Consider the following 12935-nt stretch of genomic DNA (forward strand, 5'->3'; position numbering starts at 1 on the left):
GATCTTTGAATTTCCATTGCTTTACACAAAATACATTTTGTTGCAGACGACCTCCTGCCCCATCCCATTGGGCTCAATCACTTTAACCAGAGCAAACACAATAGACATGCTTTCAGAATGAAATCAGCAGTGTTTAATCATGGGAATCATTGGTATGCAAATTAGACTGGCTGATTTCTGAAGCATCATTGAGGGATCCTGGCCAGTTAAATTTGAACAGAAATAAGGCAGAAAAGCCAACAGGCATAAGGAAGATAGTATGAAGTGAAAGCGGTAGAACTTCTCTTAAAGGAAAGGGATGTATAATAACAGGCAAAATCAATATACCTGGCTTTGCAAACGTAGAGGGGAAGGACGATTTTGTTCTGTGGAGTAGTTACAGGAAAATCCTTCCCCATACATTTACAAAGCCAGACCTACTGACTTTGACAATGCGGTCTTATTATCAAAATTCCAAATATACTTACAGTAAAAGCATGACCTATGATGCACGACAAGGTCTCCCCTCCTACAGAATATCTGCTACAGATACACATGGTGTATTCAGAATCAAGCTGAACATGAAGTTAATCTTGACAATACTACATTATATTATGTAGCAGAAATGATGTGTATTTAATAATTGTGTTATGAATGAGTAGGGGGCTTTGGAACGCTGCACCATACCTGTTCCCAGTCTCTCCAATGGGTTCTGCCGCAGAAGTTTATATATGAGGTCCTGGGATTCAGGAGGCAGAGCTTCGTCCCCATCAGGCCAAGCAATTTCATCTTTGGAAAAATAAAAAGCAGATGCTGAAAAACACCAGCCATATCAATTACATTACACAGCAATGATGGACTCTGTTTAGTCAATTAAGTCTAACAGGGTGGGAACATTACTTGAGCGTAATCCATGTTTCCATCATTAGTACAGAAGATGTAACTCACCGTAGTGATTCTGCACTCTTAACTCTATAGTCCCCTCCCCTTTCCTCCATAGTTATGGGTGTTCGTCCTATGGGGAAGGTACACTTTTGGCATTGCAAAATGAATTTCCCTTTTAAATTTTTAGTGTTGCACAGGTGGCACAGAGGCATGGGCATGGCCAGCGTTAGGACTGATTTTCTATACTCTGGCGTGGTGGACAGATTTCTAGAAGGCCAACCTATATTGTGACAGGGACAACTCTGGGAGCTGTAGCCAAACCAGTTCAAGGTAGCAGTGACGAGTGTCTAGGCTAAGTCTCAAGACGTGGTGTGCCCGTAAGGGGTCCACCATGAGCACACCCTGTGTAATAGTCAAGGAACACACTTAGACAAACAGGTATAAAAATACTTCTTTACTTATGGCCAAATAACAGTGAACAATTATACTAACATGTAATATCATTCAATACTAAAAATTAGATACATATATACAATTACTGGAGTAGGGCAAAATACATATCAAACCCCTGAAAAGGAAGGTACAGATAGTAATGCACTACTAGTCCACAGAGATTCAATCCTAACTTCAAAAGTCCATCCCTAAGATGTCTCTGGAGGATAGCTCAGGGGCAACGTGCTCGCCTTGGAAGCAAGACGACAGAGCAACACAGGTTCGATCTCCGGGTCCGCGCTTAGAAACTTCTGGGTATTAAGCACGTTATAAATAACCTATCATATCATATCATACATCATATCATATCATATGGGGCCTTGTGCCCAAAACATCAGCAAAGTTCCATACAGTTTTGTGAAGCTGGAAAAAAATGAAGGTAGGGTCTCTTGGGTCCAGTGAACAGTTCCAGGTTTAGGTAAGTATTGCTACAACTCATCCCCCACCCCGTACTCCGATTCTTCACAGGAGTTGGCATGTCCATTGTAGAAGGTCTAAGGTTGCTTTTCCAGCCGTCAGCCTCAGCTCTTGATTTCCAGGGGTTTGCAGTTTCGAGCAGTTCTCTGGACGTGGACTAATTCTGGTGTAAAGTCTTCCAGTGGAGAAATGCAAAAGAACTCGATGCAGGGCCCCTCAGGACAGGAATGGACCCAGGTAAGCAGTTTCGAACAATGGCCACCATCGCAAAGGCATTCACTTGCCGGGGTCAGACTTTCCCTCCTATCTCGGGTCCCCTTCTAGGACCACGAAATTCTGCAGAGGTAAGTCTAGTTGCACAAGCTGAAGATCCTGCAAGTCCCAGGCCTCAACTCGGGAATGGCGAAGTCTGCAGCATGGTAGCCGAAATTTAGAGCTGGTTTGCCACAGGGCGGTCCTGGGGCACTTCCGAACGCTCTTCTTCGTAGGACTCCAACCTGACGTTCAGAATGGATGTTCCCTCCACTCCAACGGTCGCAGCTCCTTCACATGACCGCTGAAGATCGTCTACCAGGGCAGGAGAAGAAGATGGTCGTCAAGCCTTCTTCCGACGGGGCCACAGTCTCCCTGCAAGTCTTGTAGCTGGACAAGAGTCTTGGCTCCTTCAGTTTCATCCAAGATCTCTCTCTAGAGTGGGTGCAGGGGTCCTCTTCTTATCATAAAAGTGTGTAAGAGCATCAGCTCACACTAGTCAATGATAGGTCTGTCAACACACACACACAAACCCCCACCCACCCCTCCACACCCCTAGCAGCGGTCCAATTAGGACCACTGGCACAAAAGACATGCATATCCCTAAGACACACAGGCACCAGTTTGTGGATTGGGACCAGGCAGTCCCAGTCCACTTCCTTGCAGCAAACACACATAGCCCTCCAGTAGACCACCAAACACCTCTGCTTTCCCAGACACTGGAAGTCCATATAAGGATTTTCCTGGTCTGAAAGGCCAGGAAGAAGGCTAAAAGACCAGATGGCCAAAGGACAAGCGAACAATCTTGTGGCATGGCCATGTCTGACCACTAACCACATCTAGTAGCAAACCGCGGTAAGGCTAAAATGAAATGCACAAACAAATGGTAAAAAGTCACTGCTGCCTGCTGCCACTAGCTTATCCATTTAGCACACCCAGAGTAACCACAAATCCTCTGAGTGTTAGTCCAGGGCAAAACAAAAAGTGTACCTCATTGTAAGATGCATTGTACAATGATAAAAAGTTATCACAAGTTACTAAAAGTAGTAACAAAGTAACAATGTCTCCCAGTACTGACAGCCTGAAGGATAGGTCAGTGTACCCATTCCAGATGAGCAAAAGCTAGTGTAGTGAAACCTAAGGCTTCACTGCACTGAGGAAAGAACAGGTTAGATACAAAAATAAAAGCAAAAAGTTTGAGGGGCCATAGAAATAGAAGGAAAGGTACAGTAAAGAGAATGTTTCCTAACAGCCAGCCCCAGCGACTCCACCCACCAGCAACACATGTCAGTCCATGGATCTGCGAGACAGAAAACATGACAAACTAATATTTAACGGGGACGGCAGTCGGGGAGTATGGATGAAAGGGGACTACGGACTAACAGGGCAGTAGTCACTATTGTGAGTAACTTTTTCTTAATCTTATGTCAAGTCCCCTTGCCTCCATACTTGGGGGAGATTAAAAAGCACTAATCTGTTTGGGTGGCTGGAAAATTGTTTCAAGAAAAAAGGTTATGCAGAACTGCCTAACCATAGCGTCCGATCTGGCTGCTGCATCCATACAGTAATGATTGAAGAATGCAGAAGGGGAAAACCACGTTGCAACTTCACTAATGACTTCCCATGTAATATGTATTTGGAACTGCGTGAGCCTGCAATCTTTTAGGTACAGATTTTTTCTGAAGCTTGTATGCCTCTACAATACAAAGCAGCTGGCTATAGCAGCTTTAGAAGGCTGAAAACCCATTTGTTGGCCTCCGATGGATATGAATAAGCTATCTTCTCCCATGAATTTGTTGGTGTTGTCTAAATAGTATTTCCACGCCCACCTGACGTCCAGGGAATGAAGGACTCTCTCACCTTCAGACTGGGGAGAAGGAAGAAACAGGGGTAGCACCCCCTCCTGGTTCAGGTGGAAAGAAGATACTACCTGGGGTAAGTATGTAGGATGCGTCTTAAACACAACTCTATCTTTATGAAAAACCGTAAAGGCCTCTGATGAAGAAAGCGCCTGAATGTCACTAATCCGTCTAACAGAAGTCGCCGTTACCAACAATGCGGTTTTGAAAGATACAAGTTTTATGTCCGCCGTAGACATGGGTTGAAATGGCTTATGTCATATTGCAGACAATACCACATCGAGGTCCCATAATAGGTGCAGTTTGCACACCTGTGGGTAAAGATTAGGTAGACCGTCAAAGTGCCTTTTGATAATGGGATTAGATGTAGATATTGAAAGGTCTGGAGGCCTAATCTAAGCTCTGATAGCTGACAGATACGTACAAGATTGGATGTCAATTCCTGTCGATGCCAAGACAGACACAAAAGAGAGAATTTTGTCTATAGAAGAACTAAGAGGATTGAGTGATTGCTCCCGCATCCAGAAACAGAAGCAAACCCATGTTCTCTTATATTGGGATCTAGTGGACTGTTTCTTTGCAGCTTGATTAATGGCTATATTATCCTCTGATAGAACCAGGCCAGCGACAACTAGGTTTCAGGTACAATGCTGCTAAATTGAGCGATATCGGGCAGGAGTGAAACACCTTCCCCTCCTACTGAGAGAGCAGAGTTTGAGTGACAGAGAGGAGACAGGGGCCAGGAGACTTTAGGAGTAGCAGATCCTATTACCAGACATGAGTTGGCCAATTTGGTGCTATTAATATTAGAGTGCAATGAATCTACGTTCTCAACTTTGAAAGGATCACAGGAATCAGGGGATTCCGTGGAAATGTAAAGCATGCTTTGCCGTCCCAAGTGATTTGGACAGCATCTGCCAAGGATTGTGGAATGTGCCTTAGAAGGGCTCAAAGTGCCTCCACTTGCGATTTTGCAGTCGCAAAAATGTCCAACTGAAGATGACCCCATTTCCAAGAGATTTGATGGAGCACCGACCGCTTCTGCTCCCATTCGTGGTTGCAGTGAGAGAGATGGCATTACGTGTTTGCCCATGTGTTGAGGTTTTCTGCTGAACAGTGTGGAGATTTATGTGGTGCCGCATTGCTCAATCCCAAATTAGTATTGCTAGATGACACAATGGAGAGGATCTTGTTCTGTCCTGCTTGTTGACATAGAACATAGCTGTTGAGCTGTCTGTTTTTATGAGGATTCTGGTGTCAGTATCAAGGGAAGGAAAGACTTTAGAGCCTAGACATTTGCAAGAAGTTCTAGCATATGTATGTGCCAAATGGATTCCTCTGGGGCATGCCTCTGGAATTGACCCAAAATGGCTACCCACCCAGACAGAAATCTGAAATGATAGTGTGGAGCTGAGGAATGTCCTGAAAAGGAACTCCCGATCGCAGATTAATTTTGTCCCACAGTTTCAAGCTGGAGTGAATTGGGATCATTTTTGTTTGAGGTTTGTGTTCATGAACCCAGCAGTTTGCTAAATGTAGCTTGAGATGCCTCATTTTGAGGCAAGCAAAATGTAGGGCTAGGATAGCTGCTGCCATGAGGCTGCAAAGATGCTGAATCCACCAGACTGAGGTGGCTTTCCGCACCAGAACATACGAGATTGACTGTTGTATGTCCTATATTCGCTGTTCCTTGAGAAATACTCTGCCCACTATGTATCCCATCTGAACACTATAAAAGTGATGTTCTGGGTTGGGGTCAAATAAGACGTCTTGTGGTTGACTGAGAGCCCCAGTCTGAAGTGAAGGTCCAGTAGCTGTTGCAGGGACCAAAGCTCCCGTGCATGTTTCTGACTTGACGAGCCAGTCGTCCATGTAGGGATGAATGTGAATCCCCTTTGTCTTTATATGTGCTGCTATAGGAGCCATCAATTTTGTAAAAACCCTATGGGCGGCATTGAGTCAGAACGGGAGAACCCAATACTGAAAATGCTGATGGCCAAGGGAAAGTCTGAGAAATATTTTGTGCGCTTCATATATTGGAACATGAAGATAAGCGTGCTTCAGAGTCACTGAACACAACCAGTCTCCCTGGTTGAGGGCATTCTGAATGTGAGCAGGCATGACCATCTTGAACTTATCGGCAGTATGGTAAAGATTTAGGTAGGAAAGGTCTTACACTGTCCAGAGACTTGCATGTTTTTTTCTTGGGAACAGTAAAAAGGTGCGAGTAAAAGCCATTGCCTCTTTCTTGAGGTAGGACTTTATCAATCGCACTGATCTCCAAAAGGTTGGTAATCTCCTGTAGTAGAGTGGGTTATTCTACATGAATAAGAGGGGGAGATTAAGGAGGGTGGCAGCAATTGGGTAATCTGTAACCTCTTCTGACCACTGACATGGTCCAGGAATCTTCCGAGATGGTACGCCAGCTGTGATGGAAAGCGGAAATCCTACGCCTGACCGGGGAGTAGACTTCTGAGATGCCTTTGTAAGAACAGTGAGTTATATGTCAGTAACAGTGGAGGTTTTGTTTTTATTTAATTCCTCATCAGCAGGGGAGTGAAATACGTCATTCTCTCAAAAGGTAAGTCAAGGATGTTATCTTGAACATCCTTATTGAAGTGGATTGCTCTAGCCCAAGCTGACCGTCTAAGATCTACGCTGATAGCCAGCGCTCTAGCGGCAGTAACTATATGGGTAGCAGACAACTATCTCATGTCTGGTGCAATAAGCTTTACTTAAGATAATCCAGACTTAAAAGCATCTATCCTCTTTATAGACAAATTCTGCAGAGAGGCTACAAATTCTTACCATAGTCTGTGGTTGGCCGCTGACATCAGAGTGTCAGCGTTGGCCTTTCACAAGTAAAGGGACACGTTAGCGTATATCATCTTGCCATAGGTTTCTAGAAGTTCGTACTCTTTAGAGAGAGGCATCCTTCTACTTCTTTCCTCTCCGATCGACCCTTCCAGGTTCAACTTGGGTCCTTCCTCTCCTCTATCTCCATCTCTACCTGTGGTGTTCCCCAAGGGACTAACCTTTCTCCCTGGCTGTTCAACCAATGTCTGGCACTTCTTGCCCACCGCATTGCCGCTCACTGCACCACCTTCCAGTGCTATGCGGGTGACACTTCCAGGCTACCTTCAGCCACCTCTTCCCCCTATCTCATCTCCGACTGTGTATCTGCTATCCAGGAGTGGTGTGCCGCCTACCTGTGAGGCTAAACACTTCGGGGTCACCTTCGACTCCACACTCTCCTTCTCTCCTCACATCTTAGACGTCTCTAAGAAGTCACTCTACCAGCTGCACCTCCTCAGAGGTATTCTTCCTTTCCTCTCCTTCCCTCCTTCCCCTAGAAGCTCACTGTCTCCAGAGCTCTGGTTCTCTCTAGGCTGGTCTTTTGCAACAGCCTCTTTCTAAATCTGTCTGCTTCTACTCTCCGCCTTCTGCAACTCATCCAGAACAGGCCTTCGAGACTTGTCCTTGGCCTCAAGCCCAGGGATCGTACCTCTCCAGGACTGAAATCTCTGCATTGGCTCCCAGTGGCTGCAAGGAATAAGTTAAAACCCTCTGCATTGTCCACTAGGCCTTCTGGGGCCTGGGGACTCAATACCTTCAACTCTCTCTTCCTAAATATCTTCCTTCTCGAACCCTCCGCTCATCCACCTACAACTCCCTCAGGGTCAGTCGCTTCTCCAAGCAACGAGTTGGGGGTCGATCTCTTTCCTCAGCTGGGGCCTCCTTCTGGAACAGTCTCCCTGGCTCCCTGAAACTTGAGGAGAACCAGCTCTGGTTCCGGAAGCACCTCAAAACCTTTCTCTTTGCTTCTGCTTTCTCTCCCCTGCCGATTTTCCTGGCTGAAACTGAAACTGCACTGTTTATCTGGCCACACACTGACCTCGGGCCCAGGTCCCCTCCCCCACCAGTGGGGTTTATAGTCATTTGGTTGAAAACAAAAATGGCGAAAGTCATAATGTAGAAAAATAAAAGTTGAAAAAAAAGTCACTTTTTTTTCAATACGTTTTTTTTTTTCGAAATGAAGGGGGTTCCCCCCCAGCTCCCCCTTTTTTTATTTTACCCATTTTTTATACTTCCCAAACCCAAAAAATATATATAAATATAAAAATAAATTTTTTTCCACATTTTTGTTTCGACATTTTTGTCATTCGACTTTTTTATTTTTGACATTATGACTGCACACCCACCAGTGGCATTCCTGCACTGCCACCTGGGAAACCCGTGCACTTGGGGACTGTTTTCTGTATCCCTACAGTCCCACTTCAAGCACTTGACACCTGATGTTTGCACTTACCCTTGCACTTGCCCCCAGCTGGCTGCACTTTTTACTTACTGTTCATTTATTCTATTATCCCATGTACTGCACCGTCCCCTCAACCTTACCACCTGCACTTTTCCCCTTCTCCCGTCCCATGCACTTGCGCGGTCTGAATGACACCTGGCCTAGTAGGATCGCTGTCTCCGTCTTCCCTCTGTTAACCCTCTCTTGCCTCATCGCGCCTTGAAATACTTGTGTATAGGCGCTTTATTACTGCAATATCATATCTGCAAATACTGTTGCTATCCTCAACTAACAGGAACTGAGGCACAAATAGATTAATAAAGTAAATTTTCCTGCTTACCATAAACAATACAGAATTTCAAAATATTTCATACAGATTAAAACAAATGTATTAGTTCATGGCACATAAAATACATTATAAATGCATTAGAACACCAAAGAACAAGTTACTTATCTTACCTGGTAATGTTCTTCCGATGGGATGTTCCTCCGAAGTATTCCACATCTTTGACAGTAATTACCACAGCTGTGCTGCTTTCGAAAACTTTTTCGGCGCAGGCGTCCTGCGTCGATACACTGTCCCTCGAGAGCCTCTGTCGATTGTCGACGTCACCGGATGTTATATCTAGGAGCACGATGCCCAGTTGTAGTTTTTTCCCTCAGGACGTGTGGCACAAATCTTCTGCCAGTATGACTACAGAAAGCCTTGCGGAAACGTAAGCTGCAATGGCATAAGAAATTCTGTAGCGGGGTAGGTAGGGAGGGTATGATCTGAAATACGTCGGAGGAACATCCCATCGAAAGAACATTACCAGGTAAGATAAGTAACTTGTTCTTCGAAGGGATTGTGTCCTCCAACGTATTCCACATCTTTGATAGACTCCCAAAGCAGTACCAATGTATGGATGTGGGAAAATAATGTACAAATGAAATGCACAAACACATGGCAAACAGGTATCAAATTAGAATGCCCAATCAAATTGCAGAATAGAGGACTGTTTTACCAAAGGCCAAATCTTGCCCATGGACGGAGTCCAGGGAATAGTGTCTCACAAAAGTATGGGCAGAGGCCCATGTGGCTGCTTCACAAATATTACGAATGGGAACACCCCTCTGCAGAGCAGTGAAGCCAGCCATACCCATAGTAGAATGAGCCCGTAAGCCAACTAGAGGGTCCTTGCCCGCCAAACGGTAACATTCAGAGATCGTCCAAACGATCCATCTGGACAAGGTCTGCTTGGAAACAGCTTGACCTAAACGCCTTCCAGCGTATCCAACAAAGAGTTGATTGTCCCCTCTGAGCCAGGACATCCGTGAGAGATAGAAACTTAAAGCTCTCCTAGGATCCAACCAATGGAGCTTCTCCTCTTCCTTACTAGGATGTAGAGGAGGATAGAATGCCGAAGAATGACATTCTGGCTGAGATGGAATTCCGACACCTTTGGAAGAAAGGAAGGCCGCACCCTAAGGACAACCCTGTCCTTATGGAACACAGTGAAGGGTGGTTTGGCGGAAAGTGTCTGCAACGCACTCACTCTGCGTGCAGAAGTAACCGCAACTAAAAATACAGTTTTAAAGGACAATAGTCGCAACGGACAAGAATGTAAGGGCTCAAGCGGAGCTTCCATCAGGAACTTTAAAACCAAATTCAAATCCCATCCCGGCACCTGGAAAGACGACGGTGGAAACACATTAGTTAGCCCTTTTAGAAACTGAGATATCAAAGGGATTTTAAAATAAGAACATTTCTTAGACGAGCGCTTAAATATGGACTGCACCGCCAGGTAACCTTTAATGGTACCCACTTGCAGGCCCTTGTGGGCGAAAGAAAGCAAAAAAGACAAAACCAAAGGAATGGAGCATTGGAAAGGATCCACATTCTGTACTCTCCACTAGTCGCAGAACTTTCTCCAACGGTAACGGTACAGGGTTTTCGTTGCTGGCCTCCTGGCCGAAAGCAACACCTCCATCACGTCTTCGGAAAGGTCCCAATCCTTATACCTCAACCTTTCAGATACCAAGCGTGAAGGCTGAGGGACTTGACCTCTGGATGGAGAACCCGCCCTCCCGTGAGAGCAGATCGTCTCAGTAGGGAAGATGGCATGGCGGGCAGATGGACATGTCGAGAAGGTCCGGGTGCCACGCTCTCCTGGCCCATGGCGGAGCAATGAGGATCATCCGGGAACCAAACCTCTGTAACCTTCGCAACACCTGCGGAATGACGGGGACTGGAGGAAACGCGTACAGCAGCGGGAAGGACCACTCCACCACAAACGCGTCCCCTAAGGCTCCTCTTGGAGGAAATTCCCGCAAGCAGAATCTTTTGCACTTCCGGTTGACACTGGTGGTGACGAGATCCACTTGCGGGGTTCCCCAAAGAGTGAAGATCTCCAACAGAACTTCCTGAGCCAGCTCCCACTCGTGAGACACCATGCTCTGCCTGCTCAGAGCGTCCGCCGCCGCGTTTTCGTCTCCGGCCAGATGAACTGCCGAGATCGAAATTTCTTGCTGAATGGCCCAGAACCAGAACTGCATCTCCTCCGTGCACAACGGGAGTGACCCTGCCCTCCCCCCCCTTTTGTTGATGTAGTGCATGGCCACTGTATTGTCTGTCATAATCAGGACATTCTTCCCACGCAGAGATGGCAGAAAAGCCTTCAGGGCTAGCCTGACAGCCCACAGCTCTAACAGATTAATGTGGAGTCTGGACTCCGACAGAGACCAATGGCCGCTGGCCGTCAACTCGTTGGCATGAGCTCCCCAACCCATGAGGGATGAGTCAGTCACAATCTTTCTCTCTGGCCACGGTTGCCAAAATGGAGCACCCATCATCAGATTGCCTTCGACGGCCCACCACAGAAGATCCTGTGTGACCGAGGGCGGAATCTGAACAGGATCCGACATCCTTCTGGAGAACTGCGACCACTGCAGAGATCTCATCCGCAGCCTGGCCTCTGGCACCAGGAAAATGCAGGATGCCAGTAGGCCGAGCAACCTCAAGAACTCTAACGCCGGGAAACTCTGGCACGTTGAAATTTGTCCACCATCTGCAGAATGTGATGAGCCCTCACCTTGGGAGGCGAACACAACCCCAGGGATGTGTCGAGGACTGCTCCGATGTACTGGAGCCGCTGGGTAGGTGTCAAATGGGACTTCTTTAAATTGAGGGAGAAGCCCAGCTTGTGAAGGGTGCGGCAGGTGACGGACAGATGATCCAGGGCTTGCTTGGGAGAACGCGCCCTGATCAACCAATCGTCCAGGTAGGGGTAGACGCGAATTCCCCCTTTCCTGAGATACGCTGCCACCACCACCACCATCAACTTGGTGAACACCCTCGGGGCGGAGGCCAATCCGAACGACAGGACCCGAAACTGAAAATGCAAGTCGCCAACCGCTAACCTCGGGTACTTCCTGTGCTTTGGATGAATCGGCACATGAAAGTAAGCATCCTTGAGGTCTAGAGACACGAACCAATCTTGTAGTTGAAGGGCCTGGAGGACTTGAGAAAGAGTAAACATCTTGAACGTGTCCTTCCTGAGGAGCTTGTTCAAACCACGCAAGTCCATGATGGGTCTCAATCCTCTGTCTTTTTTCGGGATAAAAGAATATGGGGAATACCATCCCTTGTTCCTCTCCGCTACAGGCACCAGTTCTATAGCGCCTTTCTCCAGCAGGGAAAGGATTTCCTGCGCAAGAAGCGGATCCGGACGCTTCAAAGAGAGCTTCCCCGGTGGATTGTCGTGAGGTCTCTGCCGGAAAGGAAGACAATAGCCGTGGGCTATGATCTCCAGAACCCACACATCTGAAGTAATGGCATGCCATTCTACAAGATGCTGCGCCAGCCTTCCCACAACCGGCGAAACATGGGCCATGGCCTCAAGACTGAGCCGATGCCTGAGGGCAAGGAGGCAACTGCCCGAGCAGCTTTGGCACCTCGAGTACCTTGTTTTCCACCTGTGGTACTCCTACGTTGGCCCCTTTGACTGGCAGCTCCTCTCGATCTACCAAAGGAAGAGTAGTATCAAAAGGAACCTCCACTGCATTGCTGTCCCCTAGGACGAAAAGGCAGAGGTTGACCTACCCCAGCGCACAAGGACTTTGCTGCAGCTTTGGAGGTCTGCAACCTCTCAAGGCTCTCGTCAGCCTTGATGCCAAAAAGATGGACACCATCAAAGGGCATGTTGAGAAGCCGGGACTGTATATCAGGAGCAAACCCTGACTTCCGCAACCACGCAAACCTGCGCATCATGGTGCTCTCCGCCATGGACCGGCTGCCACAGTCTGCCACGTCCAGACCCGACTGAACGGATTCACACATGGCATCCCTGCCATCTTGAACGAGGGCTAGAAAACCATCCTGTTCCTCCTCTTCGGGAATATGTTGAGCTGCCAAAGATGCACAATTCCACAGAGGGTGAGTGAAGCCTTTAAAGCCATACCCCCAGAGGAAAATACTTTCTTCGCCCAACCATCAAAGCGCTTGTCGTCCCTATCAGGAGGGATGGTAGGGTACGCAGCCTGCTTCGCTGAGGCCGTAGCTGCCAGCACCACCAAACTCTCCGGAGTGGGGTGCGTAGACAAGTAGCAGGGGTCACCACTGGCTGGATAGTATTTTTTTGGTAGCGACTTATTCACTGCCGGGAGACTCTCCGGAGCAGTCCAAGCCGCTGCCACCCTTCTTTGTAAGGCCATATGAAATGGCAACACCGGGTCAGTGGGTGGACCTTGGTCCAATAGATCGGTCAGGTCATCCT

At 47.3% G+C, this 12935-nt stretch overlaps 1 protein-coding gene across 11 annotated transcripts in view; it reads right to left on the reverse strand.

The window, feature by feature from the left end:
- Positions 1–12935, reverse strand: part of LOC138548762 (microtubule-associated serine/threonine-protein kinase 2-like) — a 2396492-nt gene that overhangs the window by 164668 nt on the left and 2218889 nt on the right. For all 11 annotated transcript variants that reach the window (XM_069642298.1, XM_069642297.1, XM_069642303.1 and 8 more), the window contains one exon: positions 667–768. In XM_069642298.1, the coding sequence (XP_069498399.1) occupies positions 667–768 (102 nt within the window). The remainder of the gene's footprint in view (positions 1–666; positions 769–12935) is intronic.

Source organism: Ambystoma mexicanum, chromosome 1q (genome assembly GCF_040938575.1).
Source record: "Ambystoma mexicanum isolate Mex_15411 chromosome 1q, UKY_AmexF1_1, whole genome shotgun sequence".
Classification (NCBI taxonomy): domain Eukaryota; kingdom Metazoa; phylum Chordata; class Amphibia; order Caudata; family Ambystomatidae; genus Ambystoma; species Ambystoma mexicanum.